Raw genomic sequence first — 26,972 nt, 5'->3', positions numbered from 1 at the left:
GAGCCCAGTGTGAGGCTTGAACTCACCACCCTGAGATCAAGACCTTAGCTGAGATCAAGAGTCGGACACTTAACCAACTGAGCCACCCAGGTGCCCCCAATTAGTTGTTTTTTTTGTTTGTTTTTTTTTTTTTAGATTTTATTTATTTATTTGACAGAGACACAGCGAGAGAGGGAATACAAGCAGGGGGAGTGGGAGAGGGAGAAGCAGACTCCCCTCGGAGCAGGGAGCCCAATGTGGGGCTGGATCTCAGGACTCTGGGATCATGACCTGAGCCGAAGGCAGACGCTTAACAACTGAGCCACCCAGGCGCCCCTCGTTGTTTCTATATCAAATATAAATCCAATCTTTTCACATATGTAATGACTCAGTGATTGTGGTACTTTATAAATGTCTTAACTTGGTCCTATTTGCAATCAAAACCTCTTCAGCCTTAATTCATTTAATCTCTGAGATTTTGAGTCTGGTACTTAAGGGACTTCATTTAAAAAGAAGCCATTGGCAGCTCTGTTTCATTTCTGCTGTCATTTACAACTTACGGTTTTAATGATGAAGTTCCTGCAGGCAGAGGTTTTAATATTAATTTGTTAAACCAACATTGATCAATTACTCTGGTCATCTGTAAAATAATACTGTTATGTGTGATTATAGGGCTCCCCTAGAGACTTAACATGTGAATCACAGATTCATTTTAAGGACTGAATGGACTTTCTAGCACATAATTCTAGACAATTATTTCCCTGCTTCCTCATTTCAAAAAGCAGCATGCACAACACTGTGAATAAATTCTTAATTTCTGCTTAAAAAATTTATCAGTGCTGGGGCGCCTGGGTGGCTCAGTCATTTAAGCATCTGCCTTTGGCTCAGGTCATGATCCCAGGGTCCTGGGATTGAGCCCCACATCGGGCTCCCTGCTCAGCAGGGAGTCTGCTTCTCCCCTCCCACTCTCCCCTGCTTGTGTTCCCTCTCTCGCTGTGTCTGTCAAATAAATAAATAAAATCTTTAAAAAAAAAAATTATCAGTGCTGCATACCTATAGCCCATGTATTTTTCCATACCATCTCCAACCCCCAAAACCCATTTTCAATTGCATGTAGATTAATACCTTCAAGTTAATATCCCCAGAAGCTAGAACAGTACTTGGTACGGGTAAGCACTCAATAATTATTTGTTGAATAAATCAATGAATGCACTCACGCTTCAAAGTTTGGACTTCTATTTATAAGTCCAGAAAATTGATTTATTCAGTTCAACCCAGAGCTGATGAGATTCAGGAGAATTGCTTCACACCAATTAAACTCACAACACACTAGTTTTTAAGCCAGATTCAATTTTCTTCATTCACTGGCAGCAAGTTTTCTCCCTATGAAACTAAATTACAATCAGATGTCTGCTTGGTACGGGTGGAGCAAGAAAGAAAGGCTACTGAAAATGAATCATAATGGCTAATATCAATTCAACAGGACACCTCTCATCTCTACTAGGTATCTGTCAAAAGTCTGTAGGTCAGCTTACCTTTTTTTTTTTTTTTAAGATTTTATTTATTTGAGAGAGGGAGCACAAGCAGGGAGAGCAGCAGAGGAAGAGAGAGAAGCAGGCTTCCTGCTGAGCAGGGAGCCTGATATGGGGCTTGATCCCAGGACTCTGGGATCATGACCTGAGCCAAAGGCAGATGCTTAAACGACTGAGCCACCCAGGCGTCCCTCAGCTATCCTTTTCTCTAGAGACTCAAAATCTTGTTTTTTGGTCTTACCTTCCCTATGTTTCACCTTCTGTTAACATTTTTTTGTTGTTCATTTTAAGATACATTGTCTTAGAACATCTTCAGGCAAGTTAATATGATGAATAAATAAAATCTTAAAAAAGAAACAGTTCTGCACAGAAATTTATTCATGCAGTCATTCAACAGTTACTAAGTGCCTACTATGTGCCAAACACTGACTTTATAGCAGAGCTTAGCCTCTAAAGATTCGTTATCTGTAATTAGACGACGACTACTACTACTAAATTTGTTAAAATTTTTGCTGAGACCAAAAATGAAATGTACTGGAAAGATGCTGGGGTACCTCATGACATTTAAAGAAGAGCTGGACAACTGGACCTCAAGGGTAGGCAGAAGGAAGTAAGGTGGCCTGGAAAATCATCACTTCATCAGGAGTTTGTGGTCTTCCCTTCAGGGTGCTGTCATCAGTCACCAAATTCTAAAGTCCTGGGAAAGAGAATCTTTCTGTTATCACTGCATACAATTCACCTCAAAACTTAAGAGGCTTAAGGTAACTTCTCCCTTACTCATCTGTAGGTTGATGGGGCTCAGTTGAGCAACTCTTGCTCTAGGTCTTCTGCAGTTGCATTCAGACATTTGGGATGGAATCATCTGAAGCCTCAACTAGGCTGGATGTCCAAGATGGCTTCTTCACTCCCATGTCTGGCTCTTTCCCTAAACAACCTCTCCATATAGTTAGCTTGAAACAGCACGGTGGTCTTAAGAGTAGTAAGACTTCTTACATGGCTGCTGGCTTCCACCAGAGTGAGCATTCCAAAAGATGCAGGTGGAAGCTATAAGGCTTGTTATGGCCTAGCATTCCATGTCACATCTGCCCTATTCTACTGGTTAAAAATGAATCACTGGGCTAGCCCAGGCTCAAGGGGAAGAGACTGCATAAGGGCTTGAGTACTATTCATTGAAGGGGCATCTTTGGATACTAGCTACAAAGAATTGAGAGTTCCACTGGGTTACTTACATCCCACCTAAAGGCAGTTCCAGATTTTATAGAGTTTGAAGCATATACAATTTGGAGGGCTTTCTTTGAAGAGTGGAAGGGTCCATGCAACTAGGGGCCCTGAAGCTAAAGCTTCATTAGCTTCAGTTAATTTGCTTTTGACCTTCCCAAACCAGCTATGCCCTTCCTAAATCAGCTAAGAAAGCAAACACAGCTTTTGGGAGCCTACCTACTCTTGTGTACTAGGACAATTTCCAGAAAAGGAGGAATCATAGTGAGCTTTCTCCAGTCCTCAACGGAAGTGTCCAATGTTCAGTTCAATATAATCTTGATATTTGAATGACTAAAACCCAGGTCTCCTGACTTCCAAAAATGAATTTTCAAATATATTTATTTCAAATATTCCACAGTGTTTTAAATTTTTTTTTTACAAACGAAACAACAAAAAACTGATAGAACTGGAAGGCTACTTTTTTTTTTTTTTAAACCCACTATCCTTTCTATACCTTTTTTCCTCTGGTTGCTCCTTAAATGTTGATGTCCTTCATGATTCCATCCACCACCATAATCAGATGACTCCTAATTATCTATCTATAACCCAGACCTCTGTGGTTCCAAATACATACTAGACATTTCCATTTGGATGTCCCACAAGAATGTCAAGATCTATGTGGCCAAAAGTTAATTTATCTTTATTCCTTATTACGATAAGGCACCATTCAGTCATTTTCAAAGACATTTATTGACCACGTACTATATGCCAGGCACTGGGAATACAGTAGTAAAGAACACAAAGTCCCTGTACTCCAAAGAGACATTAATTATGTAAACAGGGTCATTAGAGATTGTGATAAATGTTATAACAAAAACAGAGTGATGACACAGAGTAACTGGGGGAGGCTTCTTGCAGGAGGGAGATCAGGGAAGAGCTTTCTGCAAAGGTAACATTTGAACTTTGATTTGAAAGAAAAACCACCCATGCAAAGAAGTGTGGAAAGAACACTGTAGGCAGAAAGAATAGCAAGTACAAAGTCCCAAAATAGGAAAGGGCTTAGTAGCCTTACATGGCTAGTAGCAATGAAGTTAATGAGAGAGAATAACATAGGGGATTGATGGGAGGTAGGAGTCTAACAATACAGGACCTTGTACGCTGTATTAAGGAGTTGGAATTTAAAAATAACAAGCCACTGAATGGTTTTCAAATGGATGAAAGGGGTGTCACGATCTGATTTACATTTTTAAATAAGCATACTGCCTGGTGTATAGTGCATGGATTGTGGAGGGGCAAGTGGGTGAGAAGGAAAACCAATTGGGAGGTCATCATAGAAAGGCCTAGAGAAAGCTTGGACGAAAGTGGTAGCAAGAGATATGGGGGTAAATGGATTCAAGATTAATAGTGAAAGTAAATCACCAAACTTGGTGACTGAATTTAGGGGGTGAGAGAAAGCAAAGATAGCTCTCAGGTTTTTTATTTCAGCACCCATAGACTGGTGTCACCACCACTCATTGAATCTCCAAAAGGATCATCCTCTATTTCTGCCATCATCCCCTTCCCCCCCACATCCAATCAGTCACTGTATTAGTTGAGGTTATCCAGAGAAACAGAACCAATAGCATGTGTGTGTGTGTGGAGAGAGGAAGAGAAAAGGAGAGAGAGAGAGATTTTAAGGAACTGATTCACAGATTGTAGAAGCTGGCAATTCTGAAATCTGCAGAGCAGGCCAGCAGGCTGGAGACTCGGGCAAGAGCTGCTGCTGCAGAGGCCAAAGGCAGTCTGGAGGCAGAATTCCTTTTTCCTCAGTGTGGGTTTTTTAAGGCCTTCACCTGATTGGATAAGACCCATCCAAATTTTGGAGGATAATCTGCTTTACTCAGAGCTTACTGATTTAAATGTTAATCACATACAATAAGCATATTCACAGCAACAACTAGTGTTTGACCAAAAAATGGTTATCATGGTCTAGCCAAGTTGACACATAAAATTAACCATCACAGTCAATGAATTGTTTTAACCCTTAAATATTTCTCAGATTAGTTCTTTCCTGTTACCACTGCTTTACTTTAGGCTTGTGTTCTCCTTTAATTAATTCATAAAATATTTGCTTTATGGTATTAGATACTGTGCCAAATGCTGGAGATACAAATGTGAATAAAAGATAGTGTCCTAGGGATCTTGCATTCCAGGCTTCCCTGCCTTCTGCTTGCCTACTTCTTATCTATCTTTATAACGGATGACTGTGTATCATTGCCTCTCACACTTTAACAGGCAGAGTCATCTGAGGATCTTGCTAAAGGGCAGATTCCGATTCAGCAGGTCTGGGATGGGGCCTGAGATTCCACATTTCCAACAAGCTCCCCAAGTACTGCTGTAGATCAAGAATAAACTATGAGTAACTGGGCTGTAGAAAACCTCTCTGAAGACCATGTTTATAAAAGGTGTTTGTGTAGGAGCACCGGGCTGCCTCAGTCAGAAGAGCCTGCGACTCTTGGTTTCTGGGTCCTGAGTTGGAGCCCCACCCTCGGTGTAGAGATTGCTTAAGTAAGTAAGTAAGTAAATAAATAAATAAATAAACTTTTTAAAAAAATGTGTATTTTAGACTCCCTGAAAGGATACACAAGAAGCAGAGAACCGTTGCTCCTAGAAAGAATTGAATGGCTGATCATTGTATATACTCTTTTATATACCAAGTACGTGTATTACATATGCGAAAATAAATTAACAACAAAAGCAAAGTAAAAATATCTGAAACTTCTCCCCTCCTAATACCCTGCAGTGGAGCCCAGTGGCTCAAAGGGCAGAGTGCAGTTTAGCCCATCTTAAACCCTTTATTATGATCAGTTTACCTATTCAGCTTATCTCCGATTGTGCCAGTCAGGTCTGGGACAACAAGCATTCCTTCCACCGGAAATGCACTTGAGCAAATTTCACGTGGTCTTTAAAACTCCAGATACCTCAGCACTTACCCCAGGAAGCCTCTCATGCATTCCCGCCCCCCGCTCCCCCTGCCGTTAAAGTTATTACCTTTTTACATTTAACCTCATAATGCTTCTTTTTGTTGCAGTCATCACACTGCGTCGAAATTTTGTTTACATGTCTATCTTTGCTACTCGATTGTGCGCTCCTTGAGGACAAGGCTAGAGATGAGGCCTACCGCAGACTGAGTTCCGAAATTATTCTGCGAAAGAATCATGTACTGGCCTCAAGGGGCTCACGGGAAGGGAAAATCCTCGAGTTCTGGGGCTCTCTTCGATCCCTTCGTGACTAACTCGAGGCAATCGTGCCAAAAGCTGAATTCGAGCACCCAGGCTGGGAAGGCGGCCAAGAACGCGGCCCCGTCCACTCGCTCCTTCCCGGGCGCCGGGCCCACGCTGGCTTCCAGAGGGAGCTGCCCTCCGCCAGCGCGCGACGCCCCCTCCGAGGGTCGGGGCCGTCGGTCCACCGCCCTCACTGGCGGGCCTGGCGCTCACAGCCCGCTTCAGAGCGCAGCTTGGAAAGCTTAGGGGTCTCCTTGGTATCCGCCAACAAGCCCGGGCGCCGACCAAAGTGAACAGAGGGAGGGTGCCCCCGACCGGTCGGGGCGGGGCTGGGGTTGGCAGGGGAGGGCTGGCGAGGACAGGCGAGGGCCAAGCGCCTGGCAAGGGACCACCCTTCTAACTTCCTCGCACTTACGTTTCCTCCCCGGAGCCCAGGCCGGAGCAGCCGTCTCCTAGCCGCTTCCTCTCTTCCCGCCCCACTGCCTTCAGGACCACTACCTCCACACCGTGGACTACTGCACCCTTGGGTCTCACCCTCCCGCCCGACTCCCGCGCCGGCGGCCGCATTCCACGCCCCCTTCTCGCCCGCGCGCGCGCGTCGCCCTGCCGCCGCCGCCAGAGAGGGCGGAGCCTGAGCCGCGGCGCACAGTCAGCCACGGTCCCAGCCTGCCCCGCGCCGGCCAACGAGAGCAAAGCCAGTGACTCACCTCCGCCGCGCTAACTCCTCGCTAGCTCTCCCCTCACTCACGCTCACACCCGGCTCGAGATGGCGGCGGCAGCGGCAGCGGCGGGGGACTCTGATTCCTGGGGTGAGGAGAAGTTACGGGGGCAGGGACTGGGCCAGCGCTGGCCTCAAGCCGAAGCAGGCACTAACGCGGCTCGCTCTCTTCCGTAGACGCGGACACGTTCTCCGTGGAAGACCCGGTGCGGAAGGTGGGGGGCGGCGGCACCGCCGGCGGGGACCGCTGGGAAGGCGAGGACGAGGACGAGGACGTCAAGGTGGGTGCGGGCCGGGGCTCCGGGCAGCGCGGGAGCGGACTGGCGCTGTCGCGGGCGGGGATGCCCGCCAATGGGCGGGCGGGGTGGACTCTGGGCCCAGAGGCGCCGCCCGGGCCTGCGGGCTATGAGTCCAGACGCGAGCGTGGGGCTCCCTGGTGCCCTTCTCTCTGCTGGCCGGCCATATGGGCCGGAGTCGAGCAGCGTGGCCCTTTGGACTTCCTTGGCGGGGACGGAGGCGGCCCCGGCCTCAGCCCTTCTCTAAGGGTCTGCGCCCAGGCCAGGATCCCACACGCCAACTGGCGACGGGAGGTGACAGCAGCGGCAGGGCCCGGCCCACGTGCAAACTTCGCGGTCTGGAGCCGCTCGCCAGAAGGATCTCGGAAGTTGGGGATTGAGCCCCATGGTTTTTCCCATATGGAAAGTCATGCAACCCACCTGCCTTTTTGAGCTCAGGCCTCCCAAGGGTCAGTAACTCATTTACGTTTCCGAAGGCTCATTTGTAGAGTTTGTTCGAGCAGTTAGATGAAATACTGTGGTTTAATTTCAGTGTTGTTTTTTTTTTTTTAAACACAAGACAAATAGATGCAGTAAAGTGAAATAACTTTAGGCTTCCCTCCCCCACCCTGTGGTAAAAGGATGAACCGAATACTAAGATAGTCAGCGGCTAGTGGTCAGAAACCTAAGGTAGTCCACACAGCGACCTGGAAAACGGACAGTCCACAGAATGAGTTATTTGTCTACATACGAACGACACCTAAGGAAATATTGGTTGGAATAGACGAGGGGCCAGTATTTTTCTCCTTCGTCGTTTGTTTTTTGCAGACTCCTGGGGGCTCATCAAATGGCTTCAGATGACAGTTTGACTAGTGCGTTCATTGTTTTGTTTTTGTTTTAAGTAGCTAACAAACCTTTCAAGACCAGAATGTTAAGGTTCTTATTAACAGAACTCTCAAAATCTTTTTATATTTGTGCAGATAAAGTTTTGTATGAATAGAGAAAATGGTTTGTCTTGGTTTTGATTCGCTTAGTGGATGTTTTACTTTCCTAACTTCTACCCTTCAACACATATTGGGAACCCTATTAAGTCCTTCTGCTTGGGTTGAAAAAATTTAAGCTAGATAACACTGAACTTAATACTATTTTGGTTTGGATTTTACCTTTTTCTCCTGAGTCTGATGAGGTGGATGTCCAATTTATGGAACAGCTTGAGGTTCAGGAATAATATGAGCTTTGCACACATTGGAATTAATAAATGAGTAGTACTCTTGTGAAGATACTTAGATGCTCCATTTACATGTTGTAGAGACATGGGAATGGATTGTCTGTCAGTCTCATTGCAAGATATTAGTTACCTCCCTACATTGTAGTGGACTTTCTGTTTTGAGCCTTCAAATTTGTCCTTTCACTTTCTCCTTATCGGATGCAGCTGTTAGGACATCTGTTCTGAAAATTGGGAATAATTTAATGAGAAGAAAAGGTTAGAGAAATCAGAAAAGAAGTACCAGAAAATGAAGTCTGAATGGAGCAGTCTGAAGTGATACCATGAAGTAGTGTGCCTGAGGTTATTGGATCTAAAGGGTGTCAATCCTGATAAATATAATTCTGACCACTTGTAACTAAGATTTACAGGTTGTAAGAGACCATAAAGGTCATTTTGTCCACTCACTCTTTCAGTGCAGGTTCTTTCTTTTATGCAAATATCTTGTTTCTTTTACATAAACATTGAAGTTGATCTTGAAGAAAAACTGAACTTGTCCATTTTATTTCCTAAGTTGAAATGTTGGTTTATTTCTTTTGAATTTCTTCAAGATTCCCAAGTTATGGTATTCAAGGAATAGTTTGATTCCTAGGCTTTGGAATCAGACGTGGATGTATATTACTGGCTTGTCATTTTCTGTATTTGTGGTCATAAACATGTTTTTTAATCTTTCCTTTTAGTTTCTCAATCTATATTTTTATTATAGGAGATAACTTCAGGGGGTTGTTTGCTTTATTTATTTATTCATTCATTCATTCATTCATTCATTCATTCATTTATGGTGGGAAGGGAGAGAGAAAATATTAAGCAGGCTCCACGCCTAGTGTGGAGCCTTAAGGTGGGGCTTGATCTCATGAGCCTGACATGACCTGAGCCGAAATTGAGTCCTACACCCACTCAGCCACCCAGGCCCCCCTGTTTTGCACTTTTAAGTGATTTAATATGTCTTAGCGTTATGCAGAGTTGCCTAGCACTTGGGAGGCACTCAATAAATGTTAATACTCTCTTACTTCAAGATGTAGTCTTAATTTTTCTGGCTAAAGGAAAATATACTGGTTAGATCTAGTATCTGGGGTTTATTTTGTGCCACATTTTATGATTTCCTAACCTCCAGAGTAAGTTATCTCCACAGTGGCTATTTACTGTGAATTTTGGGTTTTGAATGGGATGATCTTGGTTATCAAGATAGCAAGTTTTTGCTTGCTCAGAGTTTACCAATCTAGAGTTGAATTTTGTCACTTTGGATGGTAGCAAGTAATACCAAATTTCTGAATTCTAATGTTTTAGTACTTAATCTTTTGGTAAGGATGCGAAAACAAGGCTTAGTTCTCATGAGATCAAATAATCATAACCTTTAAATAGTACAACATACAAATTGTTTAAAAGTCTTCAAAGGTAAGATATGCAGAAACAAGTTCTTCAGTTTATGTCATCATCTAGTGTTTAATCTTTAAGAATATAGATTTAATGTCATTTGTAATGTCCTGAGAAATGAAAACTGAGGTCTTTGTTACAGTAATTTGCTTCAGTAGTTTACTGTCTTTCAGTAGACATTACAACATTTTGCTGCCCTTGACTTTTCAAGTAGGTGTTTGGTAGTGGCAGAAATGGATTTAGGTGAAACCATAGAATTGTTAATATTCATGAGGAGAGAAGCCTATGCTTCTTCCCAGTTAAAAAGATGACAACTAGGGGCCCCTGGCTGGCTTAGTCGGCAGAACATGCGACTCTATCTCAGGGTTGTAAGTTCGAGCCCCATGTTGGGTGTAGAGATTACTTAAAATTAAAGTCCTTTAAAAAAAAGATGAGAACTAGGAAGCATACTCTCCTGTCACATTTGTTATTTTACCTTTCTTACTGTCCTGATGTTATTCAGAGGTAGTGGGAGGAATTGTTCACTTAGCATGTATCACTGGACTCCTTCCCCATTGCTGAAGTGATGTGCAGGTTGTGTTGACTAAGAAGGCAGTGAGTACCTATCCTTTGCAAGCAGGGACAATACAACTTTAGTCTCCTAGCATTTCAGTATAGAACAGATTAAAAGCTGGATTTATTCAAGGTATGTAGAATTGTTTTGAGGAAACCTCTCCTGGCTGTGTTCAGATGTTTCTGGCATTTGCTCCTGTAATGTTTTTATAGAATTTTAAAGAAAGATCTGAGAATGAACTTAGTTGAAACCTGCTTGTCTCATCCTACCCATTCAACCATCTGTTAGGATCCTGTCCGGCTTAATAGTTTAATCTACCAGAGTAAGGACATTTTTCAAACATTGGAAATAGCACTTCTGAAGAAGGGGATCTCTACTTCAGAGGAATGGGAGATTATTGGGAAATACTCAGAAATTGGGCATTTTGCCAGGAAATGGGTATCTTGAAGTGTGTGTGTAACTTCTTATGAAAAATTCCAGATATAAACAGAGGTAAAGAGAAGTTTAATAAACAGATGAGAAATCTTATTTTTTTCTGTATCTCCACTTACTGTTCTCCCCTCATCAGATTATTTTCAGGAAAATCTCAGTTATATCATTTCAGTTCCCTGATAGTTTTTATAAACTTAGTAAGTCTTTAGTTAGAAAGCATGTTTGTTACTGAAAAATATTTACCTAATGTGTTTGTCATGCTGGATGACTGAAAATAAATAAGCCATTTGTTTAGTATTCAGTATCTTGATCTTGCTTTAGCCAAGCATTTAAAGTAGAATTGATTAATGACAGTTCTAAATATGAGACCAGGTAGGCATTGAGATGGAATTCAACTGAGTGCTGAGCCATAATACATAGTAGGATGTTAAAAACTTAATGAATTGAATTAAATGAAGTAGAATTTATTGAGACAGGTACCTTGGCTTCCAGAAGCCAGGCTAGTCCTGAGATGATGGAAGAACATTTGGGCTTCTTTTAAAAACTGAACTTTGCTGGGAAGTCTAGTCTTGCCAGAAGCCTGTTACAGAGTTCTGAGGCCTCTCAGAGCAGGTCAGTACAGCTTACAGAACATCGGTAAAAGGCTCTTTTCCTGCAAAAGGTTATTCTTTATCTAAACCAAACTACTTAAAGAAAAGTAAAGGAGTATATGTTAATTAATGGACTCTTGCTATGGGGCAGAAGAATTTTATCCTCCTTTGAAGCTACTTCTATTTGATGATCTATAAATATATCTTGCTTAAGTTGGAAAGCATTTTCAGCCCTAAATGTGTTCTCTTATTGCATGTGACATTCTGTAGTTGTACATTATAAAAATGGCAGATTAGCCAACTACTGGCTATATTATTAGAAATTTTAAAAAAGCAGGATTTAAAATTTTTGTTTTGTTTTCAGTTCTCAGTCATGTTCAATTGGGAAGCAGGTTTTAAACTTGAAAAGCAGCCATCTTTTTCAGAGAAATGGCTCAAATGATATTGGGTGTGTATTGTAGAAGAGTATAGATAAGCAAGTAGTTTATAAACTGCCTCTGTTTTAAGGAAGCTAGCCACTTTACAAGAGCAAGCTAGGTGTTCTTTTGAAGATAAATTGAATATTATAGTTAGCAGATGTATTACCTACCAAAAATAATTGGGTAAGGAATTTACTTGGTTATTGATAGGTATTCTCTGGAACCAAATAACCATTTAGAGCTTACTAAATTACAGATTTACTCGCTATTTAAGTGTGTTTTAGTTGTTTCTTTAAGAACCTTTTTTGAATTTTATTGGAAGTTATTGTCAGCATTTACAAAATCCTAGTGTTTATAGAAAAATTGGGCAGATTTTGACATTCTACTTTACATGTACTTAGGCACTTGCAAATTTTATAACTAACGAAACAAAAACTTTAAGTTCTTGGAGAAAACTACCTGACCTGCTTTTGGGATTACAACTATTTGGAAGGGTGACTAGTCTCTTTGTTAACATCACTATGCTCCCTTCTTTAGGGACTTGTCCCCAGTGTGGTAGAAACTTCAGGGCAGATTTGTTTTGAGCACTCTGGGGTGGGGGTGACAGGCAGGGCTTGCCTTTCATGGTTCTTTTATGAACGTGGGAGCAGGTTCCATAGCTGTTCCCAGGACTGGTTGATAGGAACCACTGCTTTTGCTTCTAAAATCCATTCTGTGGTGGAATTCTAGGTAGCCTCATTATGTCTGTACTGATGGGACAGTTTAACTTGAAGGTCTGGAATAAAGTTTATGCTTTGATGGGGAAACCAGGAACAGGGATTGAGGTGGTACAAAGAGTTGGTATAAATGAGATACTGAGGGAGCAGTGATATGGGTGGGGGTGATATTTTACTGGCAAAGGGAACTGAGAAATGCTCCTCTGATGTATCTGTTTCTCCATTTTGGATGTACTGGGATGGAGCTGCTCATTTTATTTTATTTTATTTTTTATTTTTTTTTAAAGATTTTATTTATTTATTTGAGAGAGAAAGAGAGCATGAGAGGGGGGAGGGTCAGAGGGAGAAGCAGACTCCCTGCCGAGCAGGGAGCCCAACGCAGGACTCGATCCCGGGACTCCAGGATCATGACCTGAGCCGAAGGCAGTCGCTTAACCAACTGAGCCACCCAGGCGCCCGGAGCTGCTCATTTTAAGCCTTTCTTCTCCCCTCTTGGCTTCCTCGTACCAGAGGCTGCTGGACTATTTTCTTAAATTTAGTAGAAAATCATCACAGGCAATTTGAGGTAGGAAATTGATAGAATTGTAGCTGGGCATAATACTGTGTGCCATACCCTTCTCTTTCATGAGCTTTCCTACAATTCCAGTGGAACTCATTCCGGAACTGATTGAAAGAACACATTTTGATGGGGAGAGACCTAATTCTCAGATAGTTATTGTATACTTCAGGGCTCAGGTAAGAAGTTATGTTTAGTATGACACTTTAAAGGAACTTTGGTCCATTTAGAACTGTTTCCTTCATTTGGGGGGGGGCTTTTTTTTGTTGTTGCTCATTATATTTCACTGAGATTTTGGGATAGCTATCTCAGGGCCTTAATATTCTTATCTATAAAATGGGGCTAACACCACCTGACTTGTAGAACTTTTGTGAGGGTTAACTGTGTTATTACATGTTAGGCCCTTTGCTCAGTGCCTGGTGCAAAGTAAGCACTTGGTAAATGCTTTATCATCATCATCATCATATCATCACTATTATTAATAGAGAGTGGTGAATATGTATCCCTTTGAAGTAAGCAAATGGTCTTCCTGTCAGAAGCACCGCCTAAGCAGAATATCACTCACAGACCCAGCTTTCTATGTTCTTTGAAGATTAAAACAACAACAAAAAACTCCTGGTGGTTAATTTTTATTTTTAGCTATAGGGTTCCTTTTGTACTATGGTGTATTGACAACAAGCACTTAAGCAAACCAGTGAGATTATTCAAACATTTGCTCTCTAATTTCTAACTCTCGTATCTTAGATGTCCAAACAGTGACTAGTAGGTTTGCTTTCAGTCTGTTAACCTTGAACTGTGAGTTAAATGGCCATAGTAAGGTGATTATAAAAATACTTTCCTTTTTTTTTTTTTTTGAGATTTTATTTATTTATTTGTCAGAAAGAGAGAGAACACAAGCAGGGAGAGTGGCAGGCAGAGGGAGAAGCAGGCTCCCCGCTGAGCAAGGAGCCTGATGTGGGACTCCGTCCCAGGACCCTGGGATCATGACCTGAGCCAAAGGCAGACACTTAAGGAGCCACCCAGGAGTCCCAAAATATTTTACTTTCATACAAATTTCTTTCTACTCTGCTTGCAGACCATATGGCAGCCTTAATCGGGATTTTTTAGTTCTTTGGTGGACTTAGAGATTTTTATTAAAATCAAGGCTTGGTTAGTTTAAATACCTAGACTGATTCAGATTATGACCTGTCTTATTATAAAGCAAAAGCTTGGTGTCATGGCACATTAGTCATCTTTTACATCTTCCAGTTGCATCAGGGCCTCCTGCTTTGCATCTGCAATCCTGTGGTTCAGCTTCAAATGGCATATCATAGTGTGCCTGGTAGTTGCTGAGACAATGGCCAGGCTACCTATAGATTAAAGCCCTATCTAAATACAAGGCTGTGTCTGTCCCTATTAAACTCAAACATTCTAAATGTTTGGAGCCTTTGGAAAATTGTTTGATAATCAGTTTATATTTAGTGACAAGACAAGAGTATAGATCCACCTTAAAGGGCCCTACCCAAGTTAGGGAGTGGGTTCAAGAAGCTATTGATCAGCTCTTGACTACTCTTAAATACTGGGTTTAAATATTATATGGATTTAATTCATTAACAGGGTTGTGTTGAATGGAATGTTACTTGAAATAACTGAACCATTGCATTTGGGAAAGTAAGAAATACAGAGTCCTTTCAGTTTTTTATTTAAAAGAGCTGCAAATTACTTTAAGAGAAGTAGTTTTGGCTTGGTTATCTTGTATTTTGTTAACAGAGAAGCTTTTTTATAGAATTAGCCAAGCTGATAAAAAGTTAATATGGAAAAACAAACATGCAAGAATGGCCAGGAAAATACTAAAAAACCTGAAGGCCTGTAAGGGTGGGACTAGCCCTGGCCTATGTAAAAACATACTATAATTAAAGTAAGGAAAGCAGTATGGTATTGGTCCATGAAGAGAAAATAGATAGTGGGATGGGATAGAAAGCAGAAATAGACTAATAAGTACCTGTGAAAATTTACTATATGGTAAATCACTGGACTCAGGTGGACTTTTTAATAACCGATGCTGTGACAACTGGGTAACCATTTGGAAAGAGAATTAGATCATACTTCATACCATACAAGAGAAAAAACTCCACATGGACCCGAGATCTAAATGAAAAACAATGGAAGTGTGTATGTTCTAGAAGAAGCTGACTTGAAATCCACAGGCAAGAAAAGAAAAGACTGATATATTTTACTGCATAAATATGGTGGGATCCATATACTTCATGGGGAAACACTAGAGGCATTTCCATAAGAGAAGAAAATAATTATCATTATCACTGCTACCATTCACAGTGTACTAGAGGTTTAGCCAGCAATTGGATAAATCAGTTGTGGAGGCGTAAGAATTGGTAAAGAAGTAGGGCACCTGGGTGGCCCAGTTGGTTGAGCATCAGGCTGTTGTTTACAGGTCAGGTCATGATCTCCGGGTCATGGAATCTGGGGCTTCAGGCTCCGAGCTCAGCGGGGAGTCTGCTTGAGATTCTCTCTCTCTCCCTCTCCCCCTGCTCTCTCTCTCCAGATAAATAAATGTCTTTAAAAAAAAAAGATTTGGTAAAAAAAAAAAAAAGTAAAGCCGTTCTCATTTGCAGATGATATGATAGTACACCTGGAAAACTCTAGAGAATCAATGAAAAGTGATAAATGGATTTTAAAAAAAAGTTAAAACATAAGGTAGCAGGATATAAAATTAACATATAAAAGCCAATTATATACACAAATAACCAGTTAGAGGACATAACAGGAAAAAAACCCTGTTTACAGTAGGAACGCAGAAATTCTTAGGTATGTACCTGAAGAGAAATTCACAAGACTTCTAAGAGAGAAACTTTATTTATTTATTATTTTTTTAAAAATTTTTTATTTTTTTAAAAGATTTTATTTATTTATTTGAGAGAGAAAGAGAGAGAGCATGAGAGGGGGGAGGATCAGAGGGAGAAGCAGACTCCCTGCTGAGTGGGGAGTCTGATGAGGGACTCGATCCCGGGACTCTAGGATCATGACCTGAGCCGAAAGCAGTTGCTTAACCAGCTGAGCCACCCAGGCGCCCCTATTCATTTATTTATTTACAAAATATTTTATTTATTTGAGAGAGAGAGCATGGGTTGCGGGGGGGAGAAATAGGGAGCCTTGCTGACCCAGGGCTCGATCCTGGGATCATGACCCAAGCCAAAGGCAGACACTATGAGCCACCCAGGCGCCCCTAAGAGAGGAACTTTAAAACACTCCTTGAAAAATACAGAAATAAACTTGAACAAAGGAAAGACAGATGTTTCCTTGGCTAGGGTAGCTCAACATCATGATGTCTGTTCTCCCAATATTTATTTATAATTTTAATGCAATACCAAAAAAATTCTCATAAACCTGCTTCTGTGGAGTTAGAAAAGTTGATAATAAGGTGCACATGGAAAAGTAAACATGAGAATTATTAATAGAGGTCCTTTTCTTTAGGATAACTGGGATGATGATGATGATGAAAAAAAAGAGGAAGCAGAAGTAAAACCAGGTGAGCCACTGGGGTTCCTTCATTTTTGGTTTTCTATCTTGATGAGCATGTAGTGTTTGTGTTAAGACACATGATGGAATGCTCACAAAATTGAAAATTGAAATTGGTGTTTAGAAACCCAAACATCCTTCTATTCTCCCTTTATTGTTCTCTCCCATTTCTTCTCTCCCTTCAAATCATAATCCGATTGGATTACTGCCTGCCGCTCTCTGTTTGAGTGCTGCTGTTAGGAGAGGGTAGAGGGTGTGGCCTCATTTTAATGCTCTAAATCCTGCTGAAAGTGCTGGGGAAATATGAAGGGAGGTGTTTGAGTCTAGGGGTCAGATCAGAGAGTCCCAGAACTTTTCCATTCTTACTTGCCTGTAAGTCACCATATGAAACTAGCTGGGAGAAGTTGGTCTCTTGAATATACAAGTGTTACATGTCTGTCTCATCCATAAACTGGTAAATATTCAGGGTAACTGATTAAAACATTTCTTTCAGAAGTCAAAGTTTCAGAAAAGAAAAAAATAACAGAGAAAATAAAAGAGAAAGAACGGCAACAGAAGAAAAGGCAAGAAGAAATTAAAAAGAGGGTAAGTACCATTCATTTCTTGCAATACAGAAGTCTCACATCAGTAGTGGTACAATGTCTTAACAGACAGCAATCTGAAGGGCTCAGTAAAGACTGTTCTTGGACGCTATCAGATAAGTGATTCCCCAAACTGAATTTGTGGTTTTTGCAAAAAGGTAACCCAGAAGTTTTATGTATTAGAATGCCTTTTAAGTTTCCACATTCGGCAACAGTTGTGATTGTGTAGTACCGCAGTCAGTGATTTTTGCCAGTGCCTGCAGTTCTTTCTAGTTGTGATTAGTCTTTATTTGCAGTGTACATATTGAGTGAGTGAAATATAAAAAATACCATTTCTCTGCCATGTACTATGTAGGTGTTTTTGTTCCTGATTATTTGGAGGAAGATCAGGAATACTCTATTTAAATTTCCTTAATGGAAAATATGTTTACATGATTAAAAAATCAAAACAATATTAAGAAGAACTCCCAACTCTTCATTTATTTATCCTGTTTTTCTCCTTCTATCCCTTAAGTGAGTATCAGTTTCTTACATCACTGAGGTATCTTTATGTATTTGGATACTCCTATATATTCTTATTTCTTGCTTTTCTTACGTTTTTTTATTTTTATAGTTTTCACCTTACTTTATTTACTGTATCATGTAATGTATTTAATCTTTTCATACCAGATCATAAAGAGCTTTTTAATTTTTTTCTTGGCTTTTCATTCAGAAAAATTTCAAACATAAAAACAGAGAAAGTGAATTATATATGTCACCTATATGTAACAGTTGCTAATATTTTGCCATATTTGCTTCATCTCTTTTGTTGTTGTTGTTAAAATACAATCAAGTACATAACAGACATTATGTATTTTATCTTTAAATACTTCAGTATGCATCTCTGAAAGAGCAAGGCTCTTTCTCACATGATTACATACCTAATAAACAGTAATGTTTTAACATCCTCTAGTATTCAGTTTTTATGCATTTTTCTGATTGTCCCAAAATGTCTTTTATGTATGGTTTGTTCAGACAAGGACCTTGCATTACGTTAGGTTGTTAGCATATCCTAAGTCTCTGGAGTGTCTTTCTCTCTTTAAAATGACATTGACTTATTGAAGAGAGGAGCCCAGTTGTCTTATAAAACATCCCACCTTCTTGATTTGTCTGATTGCTTATAGTCGCAATTTCCTGTAACTTGGCAGTTTGATTGGATTCAGATTAAACATTTTTAATTGGAGTCCTTCAGAGGTCATGCTGTGTGCTTCATACTGCATCACATCACACCAGGAGTCACATAATGTCTGTCCTATTATTAGTGATGCTAAAATTGATCACTCGGTTAAGGCAGTAACATCCTTCTATTACAAAATTACATATCCTTGCAAGTAATCCAGTCTGACATCAACGTCTCACCCATTTGTTTAGTATTAGTGATGATTGTTGCCTAGTTTTATTAGGGATTGCAGAATGGTGATTTTTCTCATCCTGTTATTTCTCTTCCATTTGTTATTGGCTGGCTTTTTTTTTTTCCCCGAGAAGGAAAAAGTAAGAAAAAAGTAAGAAACTTTGCTGTTTGGTTACTTTGGATATGGTTTGTGCTGGAAGAGTAAAAGCTTAATTGTTTTCTTTTAATTACCAATTTTTCAGAGTAAGGAGGGTGTATAATAGTAACTTCAAATGGTGAAAAATGAGGGATTTTTGTGGGTTTCTTTTTGGGTAAATTTGTGGATTTAGAGTTTTTTATGAAATCATTGTGTTTTACTCAGATACAGTAATTATTTTTTTGATGCTCATATTGTCCCAGTTTTAGCCAGTAGGAAACCCTTTAAGTTGTTTAGTCTTCATCTTTTCGACAGAATCTTTGAAAACTTCCTTGCTTTCTGACAGTAAGAAGTGTTGGGTTCACCTGGTAAACTCTTCTTTAGGCCTGGAATCAGCTACTTCTTTATGGTTCTTTTTAGTTGGAAATGATATTTAGAGGCCAAATCTAGTTGCTGGTAGTACTTACTGTTACTGAGGTGGTCTTGCCTCCTTATACCCTTTTTTTGGGTGAAGCTAGGAAATAGATAAATGTACATGAGTATATGTGTGTATGTGTTGTGTGTGTAAGCATTAGTTCATATTGATGTTTTCTCTTATTCTTAAAATACTGGTTTCTAACAATGTTAATTTTTTTTTTTTAAGATTTTATTTATTTATTTGAGAGAGAGAATGAGAGATAGCACGAGAGGGAAGAGGGTCAGAGGGAGAAGCAGACCCCCCGCTGAGCAGGGAGCCTGATGCGGGACTCGATCCCGGGACTCCAGGATCATGACCTGAGCTGAAGGCAGTCGCTTAACCAACTGAGCCACCCAGGCGCCCTGTTAATGTAATTTTTATTAGCTTTTCTACAATACCAGTAATACTAACAATGTAAAGCTACTGAATCAAGTTTAGGATTTCCTTGCAGTTCTTTTTGGGCTTAGAATATATCCTACTAAGGATGTAGAATTACATTCTGGGTTCTAAAGTCATTTGAATTATTTTCCCTGTGTATTTTGATACACGTTTTAGGGTCATTTGTTTCCATTTGTTTTCATTTTTAAGGTTTTCTTTCTTATTTAACTTTATTTTTTAAACATAAATTATGTTCAGAAGTCAAAACTATAGTGAAATGGTACACTCAGAAGAGTTTCAGACATCCATTCCTATTCTATCCTCTCCATCCTGTTCCCTGTCACCTCCTATAAGAAACCATTTTCATTAGTTTTTGGTTTAAACTGATAAGAACAGATTGCCTAGATGCACCATATTTTATTTCACCAGTCTTCTAGTGATGGGACAGCTAGATTTTTTTCTCCCAGTCCTTTTAAAACTTGATGAACAGTGCTTCCATGAATAACCATATGTGTGTGTCATTTCTAATGGGTGTAGTCACATTTGCAGGATAAATTCCCAAATGAGAGATTGCTGAGTCAAAGGGCAAATCATATTTGTGGTCTTGATAAATGTTCACAAATTGCCCTCTGTATGGGGTTGTACTAGTTTGCATTTGTCTACAGTGTATGAGAGTGCCTGCTTCCCCCAGTCAGGAACATTTTAGATACTTTTTAATAACTTACATTTGTGTATCTAAGTATATCTACATGTGTGTTTCTATGATCAGAACAAGCAATAGAATCTTACAACTCAGTCTAAGAAGCCATCTTGATTAGATCTTTCTTGGTCTTTGAAGTTAAAATTTATACTTCCTTTTTTGTATCTTGGTATTAGTCTCCAACATAAAGAAACCTTAGTTTGTCTTAGGTCAAGTATTGAGTTAAGATATGTGCAGTTTTGATGCAGAAAATACTTAATGATGTCCAGATCTACTAAGACGGTTGAGTCAAGATATTTCCCTGAGAAATATTCTGAGAATTCTTTAACTTGGTATAATGACGTTTCTTATTTCATCTTCTTCATGAGAAACAAAATGCTGTGTATTACAGAGGTGGACTTCTGAATCAATCTGTAAACTGCACAGACGTGGATGACCACAGATGGCACAAGCTCCCTCTACTTTTCTTCCCACTTCAGTAAATACTGTCACAGATTTTCCCTCATAGTAAAATGCATTTGTTGTAGGAAATATCACAGTCTAAAGAAATGATATTCACTAAACCATTAACTGGCATCTCAGAGGAATAGGACTGGGAAATAAGTGACAACTTCTATTGTGTGTGTTTAAATTTGTTAATAAATGATAATGTGGTCCTTCTTTTAAAAGATTTTATTCATATATTTGAGAGAGAGAACACGAGCAGGAGAGAGGGGCAGAGGGAGAAGGAGAAGCAGACTCCCCACTGACCGGGGAGCCCGACGCAGGACTCGATCCCACCTGAGCCGAAGGCAGACACTTAACCAGCTGAGCCACCCAGGCGCCCAATAATGTGTTACTTTTATAGTAGTAACAATATAAAAAGATAAATTCTTTTTATGATTCTTCGGGGAAAAAAAACACTTTTTTATGTCTGCATAGTATAGTTGACCTTTGAACAATAGGAGGGTTAGGGGTGCTGACTCCCTACACAGTCGAAAATCCACATACAACTTTTGACTCCCCCAAAACTTAACTAATGATAGCTTACTGTTGACCAAAGTCTTACTGCTGACATAGTCAACACATAATTTTATAGTTGTATGTATTATATACTGTATTCTTCCAATAAAATAAACTAGAGGGGGGAAAATGTTATTACATCATAAAGAGGGGGTGCCTGGATGGGGCAGTCGGTTAAGTGTCGGACTGGACTCTTGGTTCCACCTCAGGGCATGATCTCAGGGTCATGAGATTGAGCCCTGTGTCGGGCTCCATGCTGGGCGCTGAGTGTACTTCAGATTCTATCTCCCTCTCCCTCTGCCCCTCGGGCTGCTTCTCTCTCTCAAGTCTTTAAAAAAATCATAAAGAGAAAATGCATTTACTATTACTATATTTATTTAAAAAAAAAAATCTGTGATTAAGTGGACCCATGCAGTTCAAGCCTTTGTAATTCAGGGGTCATTTGTATGGTCATATGGATGTGCTATACTTTATTAAACCATTCTGTTGTTGAACATTTGGGTTGTCTCTAAACATATTTGAAATTATAAGTAATGCTCCATTGGACATCCTTGTGGCTAAATGTTTGTGTGCATCTTTGGTTTCTTAAGATAACTAGAAGTGGAATTATTTGATTCCATATAAAGCATGTAAAAGTATTTTAAGACTTCATACATATTTCCAAGTTGCCCTAGAAAGTTGTTTCAAAATACGGTCTTTAGCAGCAGAATATGAGAGTGCAATCGTTCCCTTTTCTGTAGTCTAAATTCCATATTTTTTAAAAAGGCTGTTTTGGAAATAAAACCCAGTCTTCTGGGTTCTAATCTCAGTTCTCTCACATTGCTAGCCATGTTAACCTTCTGTTACCATGGGCATATTGTTTAACCTCTTTTTGCCTCAGATTTTTTTTCATGTAAAATCAGGATAAGAATATCTAAAGTGTTGGGGCGTCTGGGTGGCACAGGTGCTTAAGCATCTGACTCTTGGTTTCAGCTCAGGTTGTGATCTCAGGGTCGTGGGATTAAGCCCCACGTCAGGCTCTCTGCTCAGCATGGAGTCTGCTTGAGATTCTCTCTCCCTCTGCCGCCTCGTGCTTGTTCTCTCTCTCTCTCAAATAAATCTTAAAAAATATCTAAAGTGTTTAAAAGGATGCCTGAAATATAATAAACACTTTATAAGTGTTTGCTATTATTTATATGGGTTTATAAAAAAAGAATGCACACAATACAAAAATGTCCTGGTCCGTCCTAAGCCAGCTGTTTTAAAACTTCCTTTCTGTCTCATTTTAGTTAGAAGAACCTGAAGAACCTAAAGTGCTAACACCAGAAGAACAATTAGCAGATAAACTGCGGCTAAAGAAATTACAGGAAGAATCAGACCTTGAATTAGCAAAAGAAACTTTTGGTAAGGCGTGGGGGGGGGGTGCATGGTGATTGCAGTGAAGTATTGAAGTTCCAGGTGAATGCTGTGGAAATGTTACTAGTTATGAAAGTTTAGAAAACATCTCCTTTTTTGAAATAATATAATACTGGCTAACTTAGATATTAGAAAGTAGTTTTTAATATTTATATTTGAGATTTCATTGCTTAAGGTTGAGTGAGATACATGTTCAGATTTTTGAATAATTGTTTTGAGTATCAAGTAAAAGATTATTAAGTCATTGGACCCAAATAAAGTATACTGCTGCTTTAAATACATTTATCAGCTGGATGAAATGTGAGGCCTGTAGCTTTGAGGTTTAAATGTTGAACTGACTATAGGGCTGTGCCTTTGCTCGGGGTCATTTTCTTTCTGTGACCCTTCTTAGCCTTCACCATGCCCTGTCTTTGGAGGGCTTCCATTTCTGTGTGCTATCCCTGCAGCTGTGGGTGGTACATGAGATAAAAGACATGTTCAGGGTCCTGTGTGCAGGGGAGTTCAGAGTGTTCCGTGGGTAAAGGGTAAAGTAAGAAACATGGCCAAAGAAATAGATAAAAGCTCTCACTTTGTTTAATTAAGTTCATTGTTGTCATCACCTATTGAGTACTTTTCAGAGTAGAAGGTCATGTTGAAACAGTTAAATAACTTTGAAATTGAAACCTAGAGCTAAGAAGGATCTAGTTATCTTGAGTTTTACTCCCATCCTTCCTCTTTTTTAAAATGGATCGAGCAGGCTATAACGATCATTCTCCTTTCTGCGGGAGGTGTGATTTTCTCTCCACGAGTTGCCAGCAATCTGAGAGTAGTTGCTGTGATGCTCTTGTGCACTGGTGTGTGCTTGGCATGTCTTAACTGCACTCATCTCATTACATGGGGCATGCAGCCATTATCCAGTGTCTTCATGGGATGGTAAAAGCCACCCATGTGTTTATTAAAGAGAAGAGTTTACATGGTACCTATAAATTCTAATGTGGGACCACAATTATAGATTAAAAGGCAAAAACATGCATTCATACAGGCATCATTTGGTTAATAGGATTTTAATGTTGTGTTTCTCATACTAAAATACTGAATCAGTGATAATTGTTAACAACTAATTCACTTTACTATTGAGGAGGATACAGAGTGTACTGTCTCTTAGCCTTGAATCCTTTTAGGCCAGATTTATTTTTCTCTTGGGATTTAACACATGGTTTACCCCTGCTTAGCCTCTGGAATCAGTTAGCTGGATACTTTCACAGGAACCATCTTTATTTATTTATTTTTTTGCTTTTTCCTTCTCTCTGCACTTCCCTGTGGGCTATTCTTAGACCTGTGCTTTAAGAGCATCCCTTTTGTGCTAGGGACTCCTTTGGTGGTTTGAAGACTGGGTTCCTTCTTAATCTAATGTTTTTAAATGCATAAAATACAAAGGATTTTACTTAGTTAAGGAAGCCTATTGAAATAGGTATCAAAATATTTAAATAATTTGATACAGTAATGTGCTTCTTTATTAATGCATTAAGATATAGTGGCAGGTCTAATAAGTAATGTAATTTGAAAACATTATTTCAAGATAACTACAACTGTAATGTGATATGAAAATACCTGATCTTTTACTGGTAACAGGTTTTGCTAATATCACTGTGATTTGTTGCCTATAATTAAAATGAAAGGAAATGCTAAATTAAAGGTTAGTGAAAATAAAGCTGTAAATTTTTTTCTGATCCAAATTCACAGACCTTCTGAATGCTGTCCAAGGACTCCAGTGGACCTATGTTAAGAACCTGTGCTTTAGCATGAAATAACAGGGTTGTTCAGGTAGCTAGTTGGTTTATAAACTTGAAAAGAATCTGATATTTTTAGTGCTCCCTCTTCTCCCGCAGGTGTTAATAATACAGTTTATGGAATAGATGCTATGAACCCATCTTCGAGAGATGACTTCACAGAGTTTGGAAAGTTACTAAAAGATAAAATTACACAATATGAAAAATCACTATATTATGCCAGTTTTTTGGAAGCCTTAGTTCGAGATGTGTGTATTTCATGTAAGTAATTCAAATCTCTATCTTTGTGGGTGGATTTTAGGAAGGGCACATCATACTCAGGAGGATGGAAGTTGGCAGTTTTTTTGCATTCTATAATAAATGTAGGATTTGATTTTTAGAACTACGTTACCTTGGGAATATTCTGCAAATAGACGGTGAGTGTAAGTGGTTTTGTTTTTTGAGGCTGCCTTCTTAATGTTTTTAAAATGGCTTCCCAAAAGGGACATGTGGGCTTTGCTGACCGAGCAGTTAACAAAACACTAGTTTCTTCTTTTATCTAATTATATCTTAAAGGGACTAGGAAGTATCTTTTGGGGAAAATGATCCCTGAACATATGGAATTGTAGACCTGAGTGAGACCACAGCAAGTGTCTGTTCATTTTACAACAAGGAAGCCTGTGACTTGGTTTAAGTTGCTTAACAGAGCTGGTCCCTCTTCTCTGGGCCCGTGGGTGTGGTGCCAAGCCCTGAGAGGAGTCATACATTTCAGAGGCAGGGTGTATGGGAGTTAAAAACCAGGGGTGGAGTGGCACTAATGTGGAAGGGGACTGTTTCTGCTAGTATTTGCTGTTGTTAAGATTGAGAAAAAGGAATTCTACACAATGAACTTTAAATCGGGTGTTCCTTGAGAAATCTTTACTAAGCTGGAGGTTCTGAATTTGATTAGTGATATACCCATAGTTGGTGTATTATTTGCACATACTTTTTTTTCCTATTTTTGAAGGTGCTCTCTAACCAAAACTGATATACTTTTTTTGGTGGCTTGTTAGTTCTCTAAGAATGGAAGGATGTGTTTTTCCGTAAACAGGCTTGTGTCTAATGGGACATTGAGGTTTCTGAGACACTTACTGTTTTCATTCTGGTTCCTGTGGTAGAAAATGGGAGACCCAAGGGGTGGAGAGTTGTCATTCCACCTTCATTCAGCCACACCTTACTGCGCATTGAGGATGTGTTGTGGAAAGGCATGGTTATCTGCCCTGTGGTTTTTTCCCCCCACATTCACGTGTGTAGATTGAGTAAGGAAGTATGGCAGGGAGCTCTGTGAGCTCTGAAGACACTTCTCGTTTCTCTTTGGTTGAACAATGGTGCTTGGTTATTACAGGTCATTATAAAGAAATTTCAATAGTTCTGATTTGTGAGCCTAACCATAGACTGATTCTTTACCATCTTACGTTTAACAGGACAAATTCTTAAGTCTTTTCAAAGTTACTGAAGTTAATGATGGCCAAATTAGATGTGGTATTCCTTTTTTTTTTTCTTAGTGGAAATTGATGACTTGAAAAAGATTACCAATTCATTGACTGTGCTTTGCAGTGAAAAACAAAAGCAAGAAAAGGTAAGAGCAAGCGTGCGGGGGAAATGCATATTACATGCTGATGGGGGTGTAGGCATAATAGTCTAAAGTGTAGTAGGAGCCTGAACTAGAACTTTAAACTGGAACAGAGCAGGAGTGTGAGTGCCATTATGATCCTTTTGTTTACAGACTCATTCATAGCTTGCTTTTTGGAATTAATAGAAATTGCCCGGGGTTAGGGTCTGGGATCTCCCTTTGAGAACTAAAGCAATTTTTTGGTACCAGAGGCTTGGGTGTCTGAGGGTTTCTGTACCGGAAAAGGTACCCATAGTAGGTAGTCTCACGAATTAATTCTCTTTTATCTTTAGCAAAGCAAAGCCAAAAAGAAGAAGAAAGGTGTGGTCCCTGGAGGGGGATTAAAGGCTACCATGAAAGACGATCTGGCAGATTATGGTGGCTATGATGGAGGATATGTACAAGACTATGAAGACTTCATGTGACATTTTCTCTTCTCCTGGTGTCTTCTTTCTGTTGCCCACAATCCCTTCAACATGTAGCACAACTTCCTTTCCTTTCAGTTCTGCCAAATGCTACAATCAGAAGTGCAGTATCTTTTGTGCTGGTTATTTAACCCCTTGACACTTAGGTGCTAACGTGCGAATGAGGGAACTTGGATCTTGCTGCCAAGGGGTTAAAATTGGGAACCTCAGTTGCTACTAAATCATAGTTTAAAAAAAACAAACCTAATAATGTTGTCATTGTTGCTATCTGATTCCATAGCAGCAGTCACTGAATTGGTAAAAAGGTTGCAACATGACAAAAATTGTGTAGTATTTACCAGCACCATTCAGTAATACAGCCTTAACCATACCTCCTTGAACTACTTCATAACTTGTCAAGAAAAGCAGTTTGCGGCAAGGGCATGTGGTGTGCGCCTAGTATTAAAATTGCTTTGTCTTAAAATTGAGCGTGAGGATATTAAAAAAAAAAAAAACATTGTGAAGAAGACTGCTTATCTCAGAGTGAAGATACAACGGCTGAAAAGCACTAGCTTGATATTTAAAAATTAAATGACCAAAACCCTCCAACCTTGAAGCTGAAGAAGGTAAACCTCTCCATTATTGCATTGCATTACAACGTGCGGAATCTCTCGAATGCATAGACTGTCTAGTTTCTATTTATCAGACTGTTCTGCTGATGGAGTGCTTCAGATGGGGGAGGG

At 39.8% G+C, this 26,972-nt stretch overlaps 1 protein-coding gene and 1 long non-coding RNA gene across 5 annotated transcripts in view; one reads left to right on the top strand and one right to left on the bottom strand.

The window, feature by feature from the left end:
* Positions 1-6,538, bottom strand: part of LOC123861266 (uncharacterized) — a 73,655-nt gene extending 67,117 nt beyond the window's left edge. Inside the window, exons 1-3 of one of the 3 annotated variants that reach the window (XR_010405027.1) lie at positions 5,742-6,538; positions 5,564-5,632; positions 2,066-2,208 (exon numbers count right to left, since the gene is read on the bottom strand). This is a non-coding gene — a long non-coding RNA (uncharacterized LOC123861266). The remainder of the gene's footprint in view (positions 1-2,065; positions 2,209-5,563; positions 5,633-5,741) is intronic. The other 2 variants (XR_010405028.1, XR_006795004.3) reach the window with 2 other exon arrangements.
* Positions 6,539-6,621: 83 nt separating this feature from the next.
* EIF3J (eukaryotic translation initiation factor 3 subunit J) lies at positions 6,622-26,784 on the top strand. 2 transcript variants are annotated; one of them, XM_064570537.1, is made up of 8 exons: positions 6,622-6,783; positions 6,870-6,973; positions 16,343-16,397; positions 16,884-16,972; positions 22,300-22,414; positions 24,295-24,456; positions 25,719-25,792; positions 26,119-26,784. In XM_064570537.1, exons 1-8 carry the CDS (start codon positions 6,741-6,743, stop codon positions 26,248-26,250), a joined length of 774 nt encoding a protein of 257 aa, XP_064426607.1. In that variant the 5' UTR covers positions 6,622-6,740; the 3' UTR covers positions 26,251-26,784. The 2 variants fall into 2 exon arrangements, with proteins under 2 accessions (XP_064426607.1, XP_045756128.1); XM_045900172.3 differs by having other exon boundaries at positions 6,623-6,783; positions 16,881-16,972.
* Positions 26,785-26,972: the final 188 nt, after the last annotated feature.

Source organism: Mirounga angustirostris, unplaced genomic scaffold (assembly GCF_029215605.1).
Source record: "Mirounga angustirostris isolate CCGP_5_RB_7025 unplaced genomic scaffold, mMirAng1.0.hap1 SCAF_9, whole genome shotgun sequence".
In the NCBI taxonomy this organism is placed as follows: domain Eukaryota; kingdom Metazoa; phylum Chordata; class Mammalia; order Carnivora; family Phocidae; genus Mirounga; species Mirounga angustirostris.
Note: the sequence above shows the minus strand (reverse complement) of the source record. Positions and strands in the feature narration are given on the sequence as shown.

Coding starts and splice junctions, on each gene's coding strand:
- EIF3J (XM_045900172.3), top strand. CDS start 6,741: ATGGCGGCGGCAGCGGCAGCGGCGGGGGACTCTGATTCCTGGG. Junction 6,784..6,869: donor GGGGGACTCTGATTCCTGGG/GTGAGGAGAAGT, acceptor TCTCTTCCGTAG/ACGCGGACACGTTCTCCGTG. Junction 24,457..25,718: donor TCGAGATGTGTGTATTTCAT/GTAAGTAATTCA, acceptor TTTTTTTCTTAG/TGGAAATTGATGACTTGAAA.